Source organism: Caloenas nicobarica, chromosome 1, assembly GCF_036013445.1.
Source record: "Caloenas nicobarica isolate bCalNic1 chromosome 1, bCalNic1.hap1, whole genome shotgun sequence".
In the NCBI taxonomy this organism is placed as follows: domain Eukaryota; kingdom Metazoa; phylum Chordata; class Aves; order Columbiformes; family Columbidae; genus Caloenas; species Caloenas nicobarica.
Window position 1 is genome coordinate 3345821 of NC_088245.1, and position 16996 is coordinate 3362816.

Here is a 16996-nt window from a genome sequence, read left to right on the forward strand (position 1 = left end):
ACTGGTTGCTCTTAGGAGTGATTCTACTGAAGTCTGAGCCATTGCTTCTGTGAAAAGGGAGGTTCGGCTCTTACATCCCTCATCGTTCAACTACTCTACACCCACCTGTGTCTTGGGGTTTTTTGGGTAGGACCCTGCTAGGAGACAACCTGTGCAAGGACAAAGCCAGGAGACCCGTGTGAATGGAGAGGAAGAGCAGCACAGATGAAAGGAGGAGTAATTATCCATCTCAACACCCTCCCTCCCAAGCAACCCTTGGCAGGTATATCTGATCCCCGGGTCTTTTGTGTCATGACTGGCACTTGCTGTATTGACGCTGAACTCCTGACCTTGCTTTGTCTCATGCCACGACCTTCTGTCAAAATGGCTTTGGGTAGAATTTCATTGCCCGGGTTACCTCGAGGTCCCAGAGGAAAGTGATCCCTCCTCATTCTTCCCCAGGGCAGTGGTGGAGTCACCATCCCTGGAGGGGTTTAAAAGATGCGTAGATGAGGTTCTTAGGGACATGGTTTAGTGCCAGTGTTAGGTTATGGCTGGACTCGATGATCTTGAGGGTCTCTTCCAACCAAAATGATCCTATGATTCTCTATTTTCGTGATTCTATGATCTGCCATGAGTGACACGCTCTTCCTGTCTCTTCCTAACCCATGGGAGATAAATGATGTCTATGGAGATATGAGATCATGCCCAGGCTATTCTTCCATCACCTTTCCCTTCCCAAAGGTGCAGCTGAGCTTGCTGCATGCTCTCTGCTTTACTTGACATGTTCAAGACAGAGGGGAAAGATCCTGTTTGGAGACCCCAGGACCTGAAACACATCCATGCCATGAGCATCTCAGGGAAGCAGTCCTGGGCTTTTTCCCAAACTCTGCTATCCAAGCACGCAACTGCAGCAGTAGTGTCTGGGGTACGGTTTCTACTTTGCTAGCACTTGCACTTTGTCCCCAGTTTTCAGGCAGGATCTGTTTAGCAGTCTCCACTGATACATGGCCAGATACAAGCTGCTTGTACAGAGGTAACGAGCTGTGTAAGTAAACAGCAAGACACGTGCCTTGCAGACCTGGAATTTGGTCCTGTTGGAAGGACAGTGGCTCTTATTATCTCTGTTTGGACCTCCCTGCTGGGCTGTGGTCCTTGTGCATCACTTGTCTCGGCCAAAGCATCCCTAGAGATTGTCTGTCAGGGCCCCCTTTGTGCTCAACTTTTCGAGGCCCTCTGCTTTCTGAATTCCCCTGCATTTCATATTTCACCTGCAGTTCCGTAGGGTGGGAGGTTTTTAGGCCAGTTCAGTGCTACAGGATTGTGTTAAGACTCATGAAAGCCGCTCTAACCCCTTTGATGGGGCAACTGAAACTCCGCAACAGCTTGACCTAGGATCTGATTCCCAGCTCAGCAGCCAGGTCCCCACCTGTATAGCTCAGGCAGCATTTCCCCTATCCCAGGAGCCCCCTGCCTCTGTCTAAATGGAATAATATGTCAACACTCACCCACTAAATCCCTCTGGCTCTCTTAATTCTCTCTCCATCGTGCCTTGTGCCTTGCCCTCTGTGCCGAACAGCTCCATTAGGACAGTTGCCAGCAGACCCCCTAATCCATTTAAGTGTACACGGAGGGCTCTGTTTCCTCCGTGGGGTGGGCAGCTTTGCTCCCATAGGCCTGGGCTGACGCTTTGCAGACTCTGGGGTGTGCTTGGCTGGAAAAAATTCGCTCCCTTCCATCCTCCACCGCTGCATTTCCACCTTGTGTCTTCTCTGTACACAGAGACTTTACACCCATAGTCCTGGCTCGTGATTTACTCATGTTAAAAACGTGCCTACTACACCGTTATTTTTAAATTCATCTGAATTACTTTTGGATAATTCAATCAAGGTCTTTGAATACATATTTGGCTAATTCTGATTGATGTACAAGGAACCCCTGCGATTAAAGGTCTGGAGACACGTGCTATTTTTACGCTACTGGAGGTAATAATTACTTCCCTTCCACAACACTTTTCACTTGAAAATTTCCAATGCCAGTCAATTTGCCTTTCCCCAGCCCTCTCTGGAGGTACCCATGGTGATTATCTGAGTACCATGTGCATGTGATCACACAAAATGCTTTTTTCCCCTGTGTCACCCTCTGAGCTGGATGCTGCCATGGTGGTATTTTTTGTCTATACTTCATATCTCAAGAACCTCCATTCAACCTTTCCTGCAGCCACAGAAGTTGTCCCCTAAAAATCGTCCAGTTCACGGGTGTTTCAATGTAAAATGTGGCAACTGAAGCACTGGCATGTCTAAAGTCGTATGGCCTGTTCATAGCTCAGCTAAGGATTAAGATTCTGATTTTTCCAAGTCCCTTGCTCTAACTGTGGAGCCAAATAAGAGGATGAAGGAGAAGAGAGAGCACTTGGTGTTACTAGTACATACTAGAGTAAGAGGCTGTTCAAAGGGGGTTGTTGGGAAGGAGAACTGTTGACATCGACTGGTCCATGCCCGGAGATCTCTGATGTAATTCGCCATGCTGGACTTGGCCCCATGTTTTCACCCTGTTTTTACCATGGGTTAGCAGGGTTTTGTTCTTCGGGCTTGGAATCATTTTTCCTCTGTGTCATTGTGTGTCCCCTCTTATCTCCTAGAGCCCTTCATCCTCCTGCCTCAGAGCTGAGAGCTCCTGTGTCCTCTTTTCTTTACTCTTTTAGCTGAGGTGGAGCAAGGGCCATGGCTCCTAACAATTTCCTCCCACCATTCACATTTTCTCATGTGGCATCCTCAGAAGTGACTCTCAGCGCAGGTGGCTGGGCATTTTGGGGATCCTAGAGGGACAGACTTGATGAAACCAAGTGGCTGTGTAGAGTGCACAGGGCTGTTTGGAAGCTTCCACAAGTTGAGGTTGTTGTTCCTTCTTTCAGGAAGGACTGAGGAGTTGAAGAGTAAGGAACTGAGCAGAGATATGTTTCCTGTGGTCTTTTCTGCAGGAATTTTGAGGGATGTCTCTCTTTGCATTGGGTGGAGACTAGGAACATCTTGTAGCTCAGTGCTGGAGATGGGAAATGAATCCAGCCAAGTGATGTTGGAGAGGACCAACAAGTTGTATGAGTGATGGCTTTGGGTCACTAATGAAGGACCAGCTGATGGGAGATGAAAGGAGGCTTTGGGAAGGAGAAGGTCTCAATGAGACACAGCAGCAGAGATGGCTGCTCAGGGAGTTTTGGTCTTGCTAGATGTTGGGTGACGGGAGAGTTAGTCCTTGCTGAGGTTTAGCTTTGGGATCACTGCCACCCATTTGGGACTGGCAGGTGAGAGAAGCAGTCTGTGCTGAGTTTGCCCTGAGAAGAGACGTGTCCCTTGGTCAGACGTCAGAGATGAAAAGCAGAGGAACTGTTGGTGGCTTAGCAGATGAGAGAAGCCTTCAGTAGAGGATCAGTCCATGGGAGGTGAATGGAAGAGACCTGGTCCACTGTTTCAGCACTGGATCAGCTTTCCGGCTGCTTGCATGAGAGGGGAGAAAGGGCAAATGTGGAGCTTTGTCCCCAGATGGTACTTCCCTTTTATCTGAGGCAACACTGGAAGATAAGCATTCACTCTTTCACTTTTCTTTCCTTTCCTTTCCTTTCCTTTCCTTTCCTTTCCTTTCCTTTCCTTTCCTTTCCTTTCCTTTCCTTTCCTTTCCTTTCCTTTCCTTTCCTTTCCTTTCCTTTCCTTTCCTTTCCTTTCCTTTCCTTTCCTTTCCTTTCCTTTTTCTTTTCTTTTCTTTTCTTTTCTTTTCTTTTCTTTTCTTTTCTTTTCTTTTCTTTTCTTTTCTTTTCTTTTCTTTTCTTTTCTTTTCTTTTCTTTTCTTTTCTTTTCTTTTCTTTTCTTTTCTTTTCTTTTTAACTTGTGGATAAACATAGATTATGAAGGTTAGAAAGGCTTCAAGGGATGTTTTTTATCTGATATTGAGTTCCTAATAGGTCACCTTGGCATTGAGAAGCCTAGGAGCTGAAAGAGTCAGCAATTGACTTACAATAACCTTTGCGAAACCCAACCGTGTCAGTGGGGCTGGGACCCAGAGATACGTGGGACCTCATTATCTCGACCTTAGCCCCAGGGATGTCAACTGACAAAAAGGACTGGACAGAGGGTCTGGGCTGGCTGATTTCCTTGGAGAGCTTCTCTTTCATGTTCTCTTTTCCCCTGGACTTGGAGATAATGTGTCCCCACCTTGCTGACAGGAATTGTGCCCAAGCCCCTGCTCCATTCACCCGTCCAAACCCATAAGTCTGAGCACAGGAGTGAGCAAAGAGCTATTCCCCTGAGATTTCTCTGTTTTCAGTTATGGACTCACAGCCCATCACTCTCTGCCTCTCTCTGTAGTCATTTAGCAGCAGCACCTGACACAAATATCGGTACAAGAGCAGAAAATCTTACTTGACCAGCAATGTAATCTCTAGGGTAGGATTTTGGCTGTTTTGTTTAAAGGAAGTAGCAAAAGTACCCAAATCCTCAGCAAAGCACGAGCTTTGTTCCGCCTCTGATACACTGTAAAGGGAAATTGCAAATGCATCTGTATATCTCCAAGATTGAATGTGACAGGCTGTGATTGAGCTTGTTGCCCTTGCCGATGCCTGGAGCTGCACAGGGCACCCCACCACCTGAGATGGGTGTAAATGCTTGTGTTCAGATCAGTGTTGTCTGCTCCAAGGAGTAGGTTCTTTTGCAGAGATGCCTGTGCTGTCCACATGTGCCCCCACCCCAGACGCTGCTGGGTGTGAAAATACATTTAGTACGTGCATGTGTTGATCTTTCCATCACCCATGGCTTTTTGCTTGTGACCAGCCTGGAGAAGAGAAGCTCCAGGGAGACCTTATTGTGGCATTTCAGTACTTAAAAGGGGCCTGTAAGATGGGGACAGACTTTTGAGCAGGGCCTGTTGTGACAGGACAAGGGGTGATGGTTTGAAACTAAAGGAGGGGAGATTCAGGCTGGACATGAGGAAAAAAATTTTTACAATGAGGGCGATAAAATTGGCCCAGGTTGCCCATAGAAGTGGTGGATGCCTCATCCCTGGAGACATCCCTGGCCAGGCTGGAAGAGGCTCTGAGCAACCTGATCTGGGTGAAGATGGCCCTGCACATGGCAGGGGGATTGGACTGGATGAGCTTTGAAAGTCCCTTCCAACCCAAACTATTCCATGTTTCTCTGATTCTATGACCGAGACCCTGTGGCACGTTGGTGCATCCTCGGTCCAGGCTGATGGGCTGCAGTGGGTGCAGCGTGTCTACATCTCCTTGTGCGTGTCTCTGGTGCCTCCACACCGCCGCCTGTTTTGCCTGCTGGAATATTTCCCCCCTGTTGCATTCTGCTGTGTTGACATGTCCTCTGCTGTTCCTGCCCGTCCGTGTCCTGCTGTGTGTTCTCCTGCCCGTGTGTCCAGCCGGGTACCCGGATCTACACACATGTTGGTGCCTCTCGTTGCCAAAGGGCAGCTGGCTTCCTCTCAAGTGACACTGTGTCATGAGGATCCGTGGGTGTCTCAAAGCTCACCCCGTCTGGCCGCAGTCAAAGGACCCTTTGTGGTGCTGCTCTGCACCCCCCACCATGGGGCTTCCAGCCCTCTGGGTCACTGCGTTCCTGGCACAGTGGGATGAGCTCATCTCTGGGAGGAATCTGGTCCCATGAACAGACACTTATAAAGGACTTGTATTCACGATCCAGCCCATGTTGCAATCCATCTGGCCTCATACCATCCCATATTACTATGTGCCTCAGTTTCTGAGCAATCCCATGTAAGGATTTCTACTCCAGGCCAACTGTGTTGATATCTTTGTCTCTGGTCAGTCCCGTTCACACACACTCTGTACTTCTGTGTATTTCTGAACTAAAAACATGCAGGGCTTTGAGCCTTTCTGGTAGTGCTACTTGTCTGAATTGTTTTTATCTACAGTTTGACCACTGCTTAAGAGCTGACCAGAGTTAGGCAAGCATTTTAGGTTGTGCACTTCATGAACTGCCACCCATGCTTTTACACGTAAAAGTTTAATATTCATGCTTTTTTTTTTTTTTTTTACATTGTCCCCTTAATCTCAGTCAGAACCCACTCTGACTGAAAGCATCTATTTAGAATCATAGAATGGTCTGGGTTGGAAATGACCTTAAAGAACATCTAGTTCCAAACGCCCTGCCATGGGCAGGGACACCTTCCACCAGACCAGGTTCCTCAAAGCCCCGTCCAGCCTGGCCTTGAACACTTCCAGGGATGGGGCATCCACAGCTTCTCTGGGCAGCCTGTTCAGTGTTTCACCACTCTCATGATAAATAATTTCTTTTTATATCTAATCTAAATCTACCCTCTTTCTGTTTAAACTCATTACTCCTTCTCCTATCACTACATGCCCTTGGAAAAAGTACCTCTCCAGCTTTATTTATATTCTCTTTATTTACGTTCTCTTTATGAAGAACGAGGACTGGTGGCAGTAACACGGTAAACATTTAAAAACTTGCTGTCCCCCTCCCCAAAATGTTGGGCAAGTAAATGAAATTCCGCCAGTTTGGGAGAAATGAAAGTGCCTGGAGATCTGTACCCTTCCTGCCATGACCAGTGGCTTTACGTACATCTAAACTGCTGCACCCTGGTAAACTGGAACAACCCCATGATGTATCAGAAGACTTACAAACCTAATAGGTCCAGGGGATTCCCTTTCAGCTCATGCAGCAGGGTGCTGCGAGGAACGGGAGATGACTTTATTGCTGTAGGTTAATCATCGGTGTGCTGCAGGGAGGCAGGAGCAGCACCCAGAAGTCCCATCGTAGTGCACATGAACAGAGTGGCACTAGGATGACCTTTGAGATTATCCACTGGAATCATAAATATGAGCACCCAGCAACTGAACCTCACTGTCAGCACTGAACTTTACCTCTGGGAATGTCAAATAGAGAACCCTTACTCTCCATGGAGGACCTGGAGTTGCTCTGTAGAGCACCTGTGGTAGGATGTGTGCCTGATAAAGCAACTTATGGATGAAGAGACTCTGCTCTGTTGTCAGCAGGACTGAAATGCTGTAGAGCTCAGGAAGCAGACACAGAGGCTGTAGAGGCTTCTTTGAGCATGGAGCAGAGTTGTCCCATGTTCTTGCCCTCCCTTTGCTCTGGCAGAGAGGTCAAGGATGGTGGGACTTTCCTTGACATAGCTTCATTCTTCCAAAGCACCCACTCAGCTGGGCAACGCTTGTAAGACCCTGAAGCCAAAAGTTGGGATGTGGAGTGTTCAGATGGCCTCTTCATTTGACCAAACACATGCCTGATGCAGAATTTAGCTCTAAGAGATGCCACTGCTGTCAGCATGACGTTTTCTAGGACACATCTACAGGTCAATGCTTCGAGTGCTCTGCTTTGATTTCCACTGATAGAGGGCAAAGGACAATTTTTCAGTCTCAAATGACTTATTTTAGGTTGCAGAATTAGGGTAAGTGGAGAATAAGTGTTTGTGGGCAGCGAGAGCACGTGCACCCCAGATGTCTGGGACCAAGGTGGCCACTTTCAGTAGAGCCAGGGCAAGGACCGGCAGCTGTGATGCCTCATGATGAGAAAGGAGGAGAAATAGCAGGTTTGGGGCTCTGGCTTTTGCACTGAGTAGCACAATCCAATCCTTGGGGAGGACTGGACAGCAAAGGCCTCAGCCTCGTGCCATAGGTGAGTGCCAGCAGCCTGTTAATAGATCGCCTGGCAGGGCTTGTTGCTGAACACTGATCACTTGGCAGGCCATTACCTTGAAAAATGAGCTCTGCCGAGCTTGCCTCGTGTTGTTATAAACTAATGATTTGCATTGATTAGCACGTGGCTCATGAGTGTCTAATTTATCAATCAGGGAGCGCCAGGGGAGCCTGTGTAAACCATGCTTTCAAAAATGATGTCATCTGTCAATTGGCTCATGAATGTGAAAGCTGCACATACCTGACATGCTCTCCCTGGTGAGGGAGAGAAAGGAGCTGATTGTCTCCTTCCCTTTCCCCCCATGCCCAGCTCTGAAGCTGTTTTAATTTGAGGTGAACCCTGCAGTCCTGGTACAACCTGAATGGCCACACTTGAAGCCGTAGTCATTATTTTTATGAGACTGGGAGCAGTGGTCCTAAACCCAGTGTGTTATGAGCTGCGCAAGCCCAGAATAAAAGGCTGGGTTTTTATTTATGTCTAATTTAGGTCATAAATCCGTTACAGTGGGGACTATCTCTTGCTGTGAATGTTGTTGAAGAACCACAGTGGTCATGTGCCATGGGTTATGAAAGAAAGGGGACATCTGTCAGCTAGGAGTTTGTCTCCTGGTTTGCAAGACTCTCTGGCCCAAAGCAAAAAGTTCATTCCAGTGCATCACAGATCACTATGAGTTGTGAGACACTGACCCACCATGAAACCAGAGCACCTTGTAGCCATGTCAAGTCATGCTGACCCACATCTCTCCAGAACGGGAAAACAGACAACCATCAACATCCTGCCCCATGCTCTTTCCTGGATCTACTGAAATAAGGAATCTTTTTTCTGCCCCAGTGAGCTGTGCTTGACCTGCAAGGCAGATCTCCTATTCAGCAGTCAGGCACGTCTCTGTTTGACCTCATTTTGCAGCCTGGCTGGATTACACGAGAGGTCAGTGGGTGATTCCTCTGCAAGGATTAGACCCCGTGCTCCTGCCCTGTTGAGCCACCCATGATTCCTGCCAGAGCCCAGCTGAGAGAGGATTACAGTGCAATGATCATAGCTATTCGCCAGCAATATTCTAGGGAAGCTGTTTTCTTGAAAACCCTATGTTTGTTGTTTGGAAAAAGGGCCCTGGGAACTGTGTGGATGGAGAAGTGGGGAAGAACCGTTCTCCTAGGTTGTTACAGTTCTGCAGCAAATAAGTCTTCCTTGCTTGCTAATCATAAGATATAAATCTCCTTGATAAAAGGAATGTAAACCAGGAACCTGAAGGGATTGCCTTCTGCATGGGGTATTTTTGTGTGTACAACTTTGGGTCTGTGGATATAACTGAATGGGTAGTCACAGAGACACTGATGATCTTGGGACTGAGTTTTAGAGCTGAGCCTTACCAGGGTAAAAGCTGGGGGACACCTGCAACTTTAGGGTGTGGGTCTCCCTTGGAAGCGAAAAGCTGGGGTTGACTCTCCTCTCTGTATCAGCTAGCATCACCTCTGGTGACAGTGGCCATCATCACGACACATTGGGGTCTGGATAGCATTGAAAGCATGAGTGGTGAGAAGACTAAACACCTGTTTTTCCAGGATCTTGCTCTCCATATGGCTGAAGGTGCTCTGAGAACTGTATTTGGATGGGCTGGCATCGTCCCTGCAAGCAGCACCTTAAAACATCTGTACAAGAGACGAGGGAGGGCTGCTGACTATTAGGCACAAGAAAGAAATACCTCACCCCTTGCTTTTTCAATTAGTGTTTCTAAAAGCCTTTTGGATCAGTAGATAGACGTGGCTATTGAAATTCCATGTTTTATTAGAAATTGATCTCCTGTTAATAGGCTTTAGGTAAATTAGAATGGATAATTCGACTGGAAAACACATGCTGAAATGGAGGGAAATAGGAGGAGCATGGAGTGTCACCAGCCCCTTCCCTGTCTTTGCTGAGATCAATAGATCTACATCACGTAACCCAAATCAATGGAAAAGCAGAACCAGATGATCATCCTAACAGCCTGACATTAGATCATGTCTGTCTGCTGTGTCTTTGCCCCCTCGCCATGCTGGGAACAGCAGCCAGCAGTCCCAGCATCCGCTGGGGAACATTAGGTTCATAAACCAGGGAGGAACTGATATTGGAAAAGCAATGAAGTATTAGAGGCCCCTGTACAGTCATAAGGCTGTGGTTGGGCACTGCTCAGAGCAGCCTGGATTGATGTGCTGGGCTCCAGGGCTGCATGGATCTCCCAGAAATGAAGTTTGCAGATCCTTAATCTAATAGTAAGAAATGATGATGGTGATTTCAGTGAGAAACCCTGGGAGAAGGAGAGGAAAGGAGTACTGCGTCCAACTCTGGAGCCTTCAATACAGGACGGATATGGACCTGCTGGAGAGGGGCCAGCGGAGCCCCAGCAATGATCCGAGGCTGGAACAGCTCTGCTGGCAGGACAGGCTGGGAGAGCTGGGTGTTCAGCTGGAGAACAGAAGCTCCGGGGAGACCTTATTGCAGCCTTTCTGGACTTCAAAAGAGCCTGTAAGAAAGATGGGGACAGACTTTTTAGCAAGCCCTGTTGCAATAGGACAAGGGGTGATGGTTTTAAACTAAAGGAGGGGAGATTCAGGCTGGACATGAGGAGGAAATTTTTGAAACTGAGGGTGGTGAGAGCCTGGCCCAGGTTGGCCAGAGCGGTGGTGGATGAACCATCCCTGGAGACATCCCAGGCCAGGCTGGACAGGGCTCTGAGCAACCTGAGCTGGTGCAGATGTCCCTGCTCATGGCAGGGGTTGGACTAGATGAGCTTTGAAGGTCCATCCCAACCTAAACTATCCTGTGACAAAGGAGGGATGCCTCAGGATATGGGGAAGACAGAGATTGTCCTACCAGCTCTGGCTTTTCCTACCCAAAAAGATTTCTTCTCGATTCAGAGACAGTGCCACATCCGTGTTCCCCCCTTTGCACCCAGGAGGAGGCAGCGGGGATGGATTCTGAGGTCTGGGAGGCTTTGCCTTTGAAATCCACCCTTGCAATCTTCCTGACAGCTGCTTAATTGCCTCCCTTGGGAACTGGGGCAATTTCATGGCCAAAATAAACCACTGGCATGACTTGAGCAGGAGCTGCTGGGTCAGTGGCTGGAAGCGTTGGGGCTTGCGATGATGAATTCCCTTTACCTTCATCAGCTTGGGGGCTGCTGACGCTGCACAAAAGAGAAAGATAGGGAGGAACGGGTTGGCTGAGCGAGCCATGGTTCACCAGTCCCTTTTCCACTTAGTTATTCATTTAATTATTTGTAATGACAATCATCCCAACCAGCGTCTGCTCCTGCTGTCTGTCTGGCCAACCATCGTGATCCTGCTCCTGATCGTGCTCAGGAGCCCTGGATGTGTTTCAAGTGCTTTATACAAAGGAGCTAATGGAGAGGGTCTCGTTTTGACACTGGTGGGCCAGGAGTGATGCTCCGGGCAGGAGGTGATGGGTTTAGAGTAGGAAACAGCTGAGCTTAGTTGGCATACTGGAAAGGATGCACGCTTTTGCTGCCAGTGACCAGTTCAAGCTGTGGGGAGAATAAAATAGAGGTGAGGTGGTAACAGGAGTCCTAATTCAGGCATATGTTTCTGAAGTGAGTCTGAAGACAATTTTGAAGACAACAAGCTGTCTGTCCTTAATTTGCTGTGATTCACACAGCAGAGCAGTCTTAAAGTGTATGAACTGGATTTTTCTTGGATAAACCAAAACTGGCTGATGTTAATACACTCCAAACACCGATTTGGTCTACAGGGTCAGGCTATGTAGGGTCTAAAGTAAATCTCCTGCAGCACATCAACAATGCATACTGGATTTTAGCAGAAACAGTGTCCCTTTACAGATAACTCCTGTTACACTGTGCTATTTGCTGAGGTAGACACAGTTTGGGAGAGGCTTTCCCAGCTCTGCTGCTGGGTTTATCTTCCAGCAATGGCACTAAGTGCTTGCTAACACAAATTCCTTCTTTGTCCTCCACCCCCACTGCTTTTTCTTTGACCCTTTTGAGTCTATACCCAAGATTTGGAGGGGTTTCTTGTGTATCTTGCTTGGATAACTGTCCAATCCCGAACTCTCAAACTCATCTCCCTCTTAGAAGTGTGACTGAGGCATCTGCCACCAGCTTGCCTGGGAGACTGTGCTCAAGCATCAGCCTCCTGTGGACCCCACAGCATCTGGGGAGACCAGATAATGCAGAAAAGCACCGGTTGAGAGATGGAAGGTATCTTTTACCTTCTTTCATCTACCAGACCCATGGGCTGCTTGCCAGGATGCCTGTAGGGCTAGCCATGGCCAGGGTGAGAGCTCAGGGAAGGCCAGAGCCTGTGTCTTTAAAGATTAATAGTGTTGTTTGCTCATTAAGGAGATCATTTTGAAGCCAGCGCTAGCCAGAACATTCGAGTGCAAGCATCTGTTTGCTACTGGGAGAGGATATTTATTGTCTGATACTTCAATGGATGTAAATAAACAGCCAGACCTAGATAATGTTCAGACAAACAAACAAACAGCTGCCAGAATAGGTCCCCTGGTAGTTGACCTTCGGGAAGCATCATGCTGATGTTTTAATAGCAGCCGGCTTTGCAGAACGAAGCCCAGTGAGTGCAGCCTTCCAGGAAACAGGATTAATGTTCAGCCTGAGAACATTGGTCCCCGGGAGCTCTGCACATGTGTGTTGGGTTAAAAGAGGGCAGGGGAGCTTGGGGCGAGGAGCGGATCATCTTGTGGTCCAAGGAGCATGTGTCTGTCCAGGACAGATGTGTAGGCAGCTGGAGCAGGTATTGCTGTGGTGGAGGTGATGAGTGTGTTTGTGATGAGTGAGTTTGCACACCTCTTTTTGTGGGGGACTGAGAATTTTGAGATGTGTTTATGGTCCTGGAACCCTCTCCATCACTTCTTGCTCCCCTCCCTCTTGCCTTGCAGATGTGCCTGTGGTTCACAGGCAGTTTCAAGGAGAAATCCCCACCGGACTGTCAGTCAGGCTCTAATCCCACAGCTTGGTAAGAACATCTTGAATATAAGAATATCCATACTTCAGTCAGAAGAAAACTAGCCCAACTCTCAGCTCCACCTGGGGCTTGTGGCTGATGCTGGCAAAGAAGAGCAGGAACAGAGCAAACTGCTGGTGTGTGCTTCAAATTCCCTGAAACTGGCAACTTGGGCAGCTTTCTGAGCAGAGATTGTGTCTGTGTCCATGACTTTAGTGATGATCGCTTGCAGGTTTTGATGAGAATCTTCTCATTTTCTCTTCACAGGCTCTTCTTTTGATTTTTTTTTTTTTTTTTTTTTGCTAACCAAATTGTCCTGGTTCTAGTGGGTGTCTGGGAGCCAGGAATAAGTCTCTCTCCAAGAGATATTGCCGCTGTGTTATTTGATGCTCAGGACTGAAAAGAATGTGCAGGGAGGGTGGAGATCCGCTGGGCTCTGTGCCTGGGCTCGAACATAAGAAAGCCAGAGTTTAAGACAGGTAAAGGGATGGTTTAAGTTAAGGGCCAGACTTCTGGCTGCAAGCTACAATAATCACCTCCTTGCTGGCACAGGGCTTGCACAGTCTGTGCAGCAAGGGTTAATGTCTGCCAGACTTTCTGGCCTTCTGATTTTTCTTTTTCTTTACCTACTAGCTTTAACTAGAGAGATTTCTGCCCTTATTGTTGTTTTTGGGCTGGGTGTGCATGACTGCACGTGTGTGCGTTTGCAGAGGTACACTGGAATGAGCCCTATTCCTCCCTCCCCCTCTGCAAAATAGTGACTTTGCAGGCAATTAGGCTAGCAATGGCTGTTAAATCACTTCCAAGTATCTCTGTTTTCCTGGTGCGAAACCTCTGCAATCTTCTACCTGCACCGAATGCATAGGGGAGATCCCTGGAGGCTGTGCCTCCTGTCTATGTGGTTTGTTAACTCCAGCCGGCTATTTCTCCAGCCGGCCTCTTCCATGTCTGAGCTCTTTCTCCTCTAATGGGGCCTGGCAAAGGCTGAGGATGGTGACTGAGCCCTGGGGTGATAATTGGCTGCTTACATATCTAGTGGCCTGCAGATCTGACCCTGAAGATGCTGAAAAATCAAGGTCAAAGCAGTAAAGACATAAGGTTTGTTTAGCATAGTCATCAGCAGAGAGAGAGGAAAGGCTGAGAGAGTTGGGGTTGTTGACCCTGGAGAAGAGAAGGCTCTGGGGAGACCTTATCGCAGCCTTTCCCTACTTAAAAGGGACCTATAAGAAAGATGGAGACAGACTTTTAGCAGGGCCTGTTGCAATAGGACAAGGGGTGATGGCTTTAAACTAAAGGAGGGGAGATTCAGGCTGGACATGAGGAGGAAACTTTTTATGCTGAGGGTGGTGAGAGCCTGGCCCAGGTTGGCCAGAGAGGTGGTGGCTGAACCATCCCTGGAGACATCCCAGGCCAGGCTGGACGGGGCTCTGAGCAACCTGAGCTGGTGCAGATGTCCCTGCCCATGGCAGGGGTCACACTGGATGAGCTTTGAAGGTCTCTGCCAACCTAAACTCTTCTATAATTCTATGATTTCTCAACGTGCAGCACTTTCTGTCTCCTTCCTTTCTCCTGACTCTCATGGGTGGATCATATTAGTGTCCACTTCCAGGAAGAGAGACTTGGAGGAGCTGAATTCATCCATTACGGACCATGGACATGACTGACCCCTTTCCTCCCAGGCAGTCAGAGCCAGCATGAATGCTCAGTTGGGCTTCAGGCCCCGACCTCTTTGTGTGTCGACACTGTGGAGTATGTTGCTGTCATCACCAGATCCATCAAGATGACAAAATAACTGCAAATCTTCTAGTGTCCTTTGACTAGCCCCACAGCCAATACCTGCTCTTGCACACACTTCTGCATAGGCTGAGCATCCTGAGGGATAGCATATATGATCTGAGCACCCCTGAGTACCCTCCACACCTTTTGCTGTCAGATAGCTCCTCTAACTCCTCTCTGCCTCCTTTCTCCTATCCATCTATAGAGAATCTGCTCAGACAGACTTTCCAGACCCTTTGTCATTCCCTCTCTCCCTTTGTCATTCTAATGCAGAAGATGATTCAGGCTCAGTTTCTTGACTTGAAAGGTTGATACAGAAGGAATAAGCTCGTGGACTATGCCAGCGAACAGTGGGAATAGGTCTTGATACCATGAGTTCTCAATGTCTTGTTATTTGTTTTGGATGGGAAGAGTGCCTTTTGCTCAGCTATTAAACTGCACAAGTGCAAACCAGGGACTGGAAGACTTTGGTCTGTCTTTGGTCGGCAAGGTGTGGAGATCGTGATGTAGAGCGCGAAGCAGATCTACTGCAACTTTGTGTCTTATAGGGAAGGATACTGTAATACTTGTGTTGCTGCAGGATAGAAGATTTTCTGAAAGCAAAAGGCAACACATTGAAAACATAGCAAGGTAGATAGGCAATGTGGATGCATCTCTGAAATATGTGGCCATTAGGTTTGCTGAAGTACAGAGTCCCACAAGATCCAGAAGGACGCGACACTCTTGTGGAGAGAGAGATTATCCTGAATTGTGATTATACTATTGAAAATTATTACAAACCTTTTCTGAGACCAATCTCTAGAAATTGGGTTTAGACAGATAAAGAAAACTCTTGTGCTTTGTACATTTTCTTTTGTATCACGGGGTCACCATGAGAGATAGACTGGGACTGTGCGTCTGGCTCCTTCTCATAATTCCCGTTATTGATGTTCCCAAGTGACACCCTGTTATGAGATGTGGCTGGAATCATAAGGTGCCATATTTGTGCAGGACTGATTTCAAGATCTGATATGTGTAATCAACAAGAGAAATAGTCTGTGTTGTATTGTACACTCCACAATAATATATTGCCCCACGGAATATTAGCAATAAGAACAATAATACCGTCTGACTAGCATTGGAGTGAGTCAGCCCTCAGCCCTGCAGTCTCTAGAGTGTTTTTTTTTTTTTTATCTTTTGCTCATCATCACCACAAATTCTGCCCTTTGTACCATCATTTTCATCTGAGTAGATTTGTCCAGGCAATGACAGTAGCACAGTGATAGTGTCGGATAAAAGCGAGCAGGCTCTGTATTGTTCTTCTACAGTGCTCTTGGGTTGATGCGACCAGCAGAGCAGTTAAACCTGCTTTATCCTTGAAGTGAGGACTCAGGCAAAATGTTCCCTTTGTGATGACAGTGGTTGTTGTCCAAAAGACCTGGACCACAATGCATTTCCCCAGTGATTATTCTACAGTCTCCATGGGAGGAGAAAAAATACTCATGTTCTCTCCCTGCTTTTGTTGTTGTTCTGCAGATCCGTGTGGATGGCACCACCAAGAACACACTGGAGTATGAGATCGTGCAGGTGGTGGATACCGGCCCCATATTACGGGATATGGCCTTCTCAGTGGATCATGAACACCTCTACATCATGTCTGAGAAGCAGGTAAGAAACTCCATCAGTCCGTGGTGCTCTGAAAGCTTTCAGCTTGATCACGCTACGAGCATCAGAATTGCACATGAAGTTCTGACAGTGAACACAGGTACTACCAAGATGTGCTCCATTGTTAATCTCCTGATTTTTCACGCTTAGAAAACATTACATTTATATATCGATGCAATTTTTGAGGGGCCAGGGGCAGAGAAATAAGGTGGCAGAAACCACCCCCGGCATTGCTTAATGCAATAAACATCCTACTGGCTACATGGCAAGGAGTTGCTACTGCATCTGCGGCGTATCACATGGCCCTCCACCTCCATTCAAACCGTGACTGCATCTGCCACAGATACAGATAAATATGATGCTGAATCATTTGGCTCCAACTGGAGTATTTGGAGAAGCTGGAGCCTCTTTGAGACATGGGGAACAAGAGTGTAGGACGCTGTCTGACAGGATGTGGGTCAAGTTTAGCGTGACGTTCCTGTTGTGCCATTAGTATTATCATTGAAAATACAAATACCTTCCAGTGAAGGACCAATCTGGGTGTTCAGGCTGGAAGTCCAGCTGATTTCAGCAGAGCTCTTGGCCTTAGGAATTTGCTGCTTAGGGTGGGAAGAGGAAATAATTTTGCATGAAGGAATTCATTGTACATAATTAATCTTGTAGACATGCAGAGACTTGAAATACCATAACTGATTGATTCATGAGTGCTTGTGAGGAGCTTTAAATCCCCAAACAAAAGGGAACAATGAGAGATTTTGGTAGGGTGATGGCAGGTGCCCTACAGTGCAACCTCAGTGAAGGCCACTGGCCCAAGTGTGACGTGTTCACCCATACATCAGTGTTCAATGATTCATTGAGCAACTATTACCCACCTGGCCTTGGATCACGTAAGTGGCACCGAACATAAAGAATCCACCTGATATGCTTTTT

The 16996-nt window shown here is 47.5% G+C and overlaps 1 protein-coding gene across 3 annotated transcripts in view; it reads left to right on the plus strand.

The window, feature by feature from the left end:
• Window positions 1-16996, plus strand: part of PLXNA4 (plexin A4) — a 498451-nt gene that overhangs the window by 234952 nt on the left and 246503 nt on the right. For all 3 annotated transcript variants that reach the window (XM_065626967.1, XM_065626970.1, XM_065626969.1), the window contains exon 4: window positions 15938-16069. In XM_065626967.1, the coding sequence (XP_065483039.1) occupies window positions 15938-16069 (132 nt within the window). The remainder of the gene's footprint in view (window positions 1-15937; window positions 16070-16996) is intronic.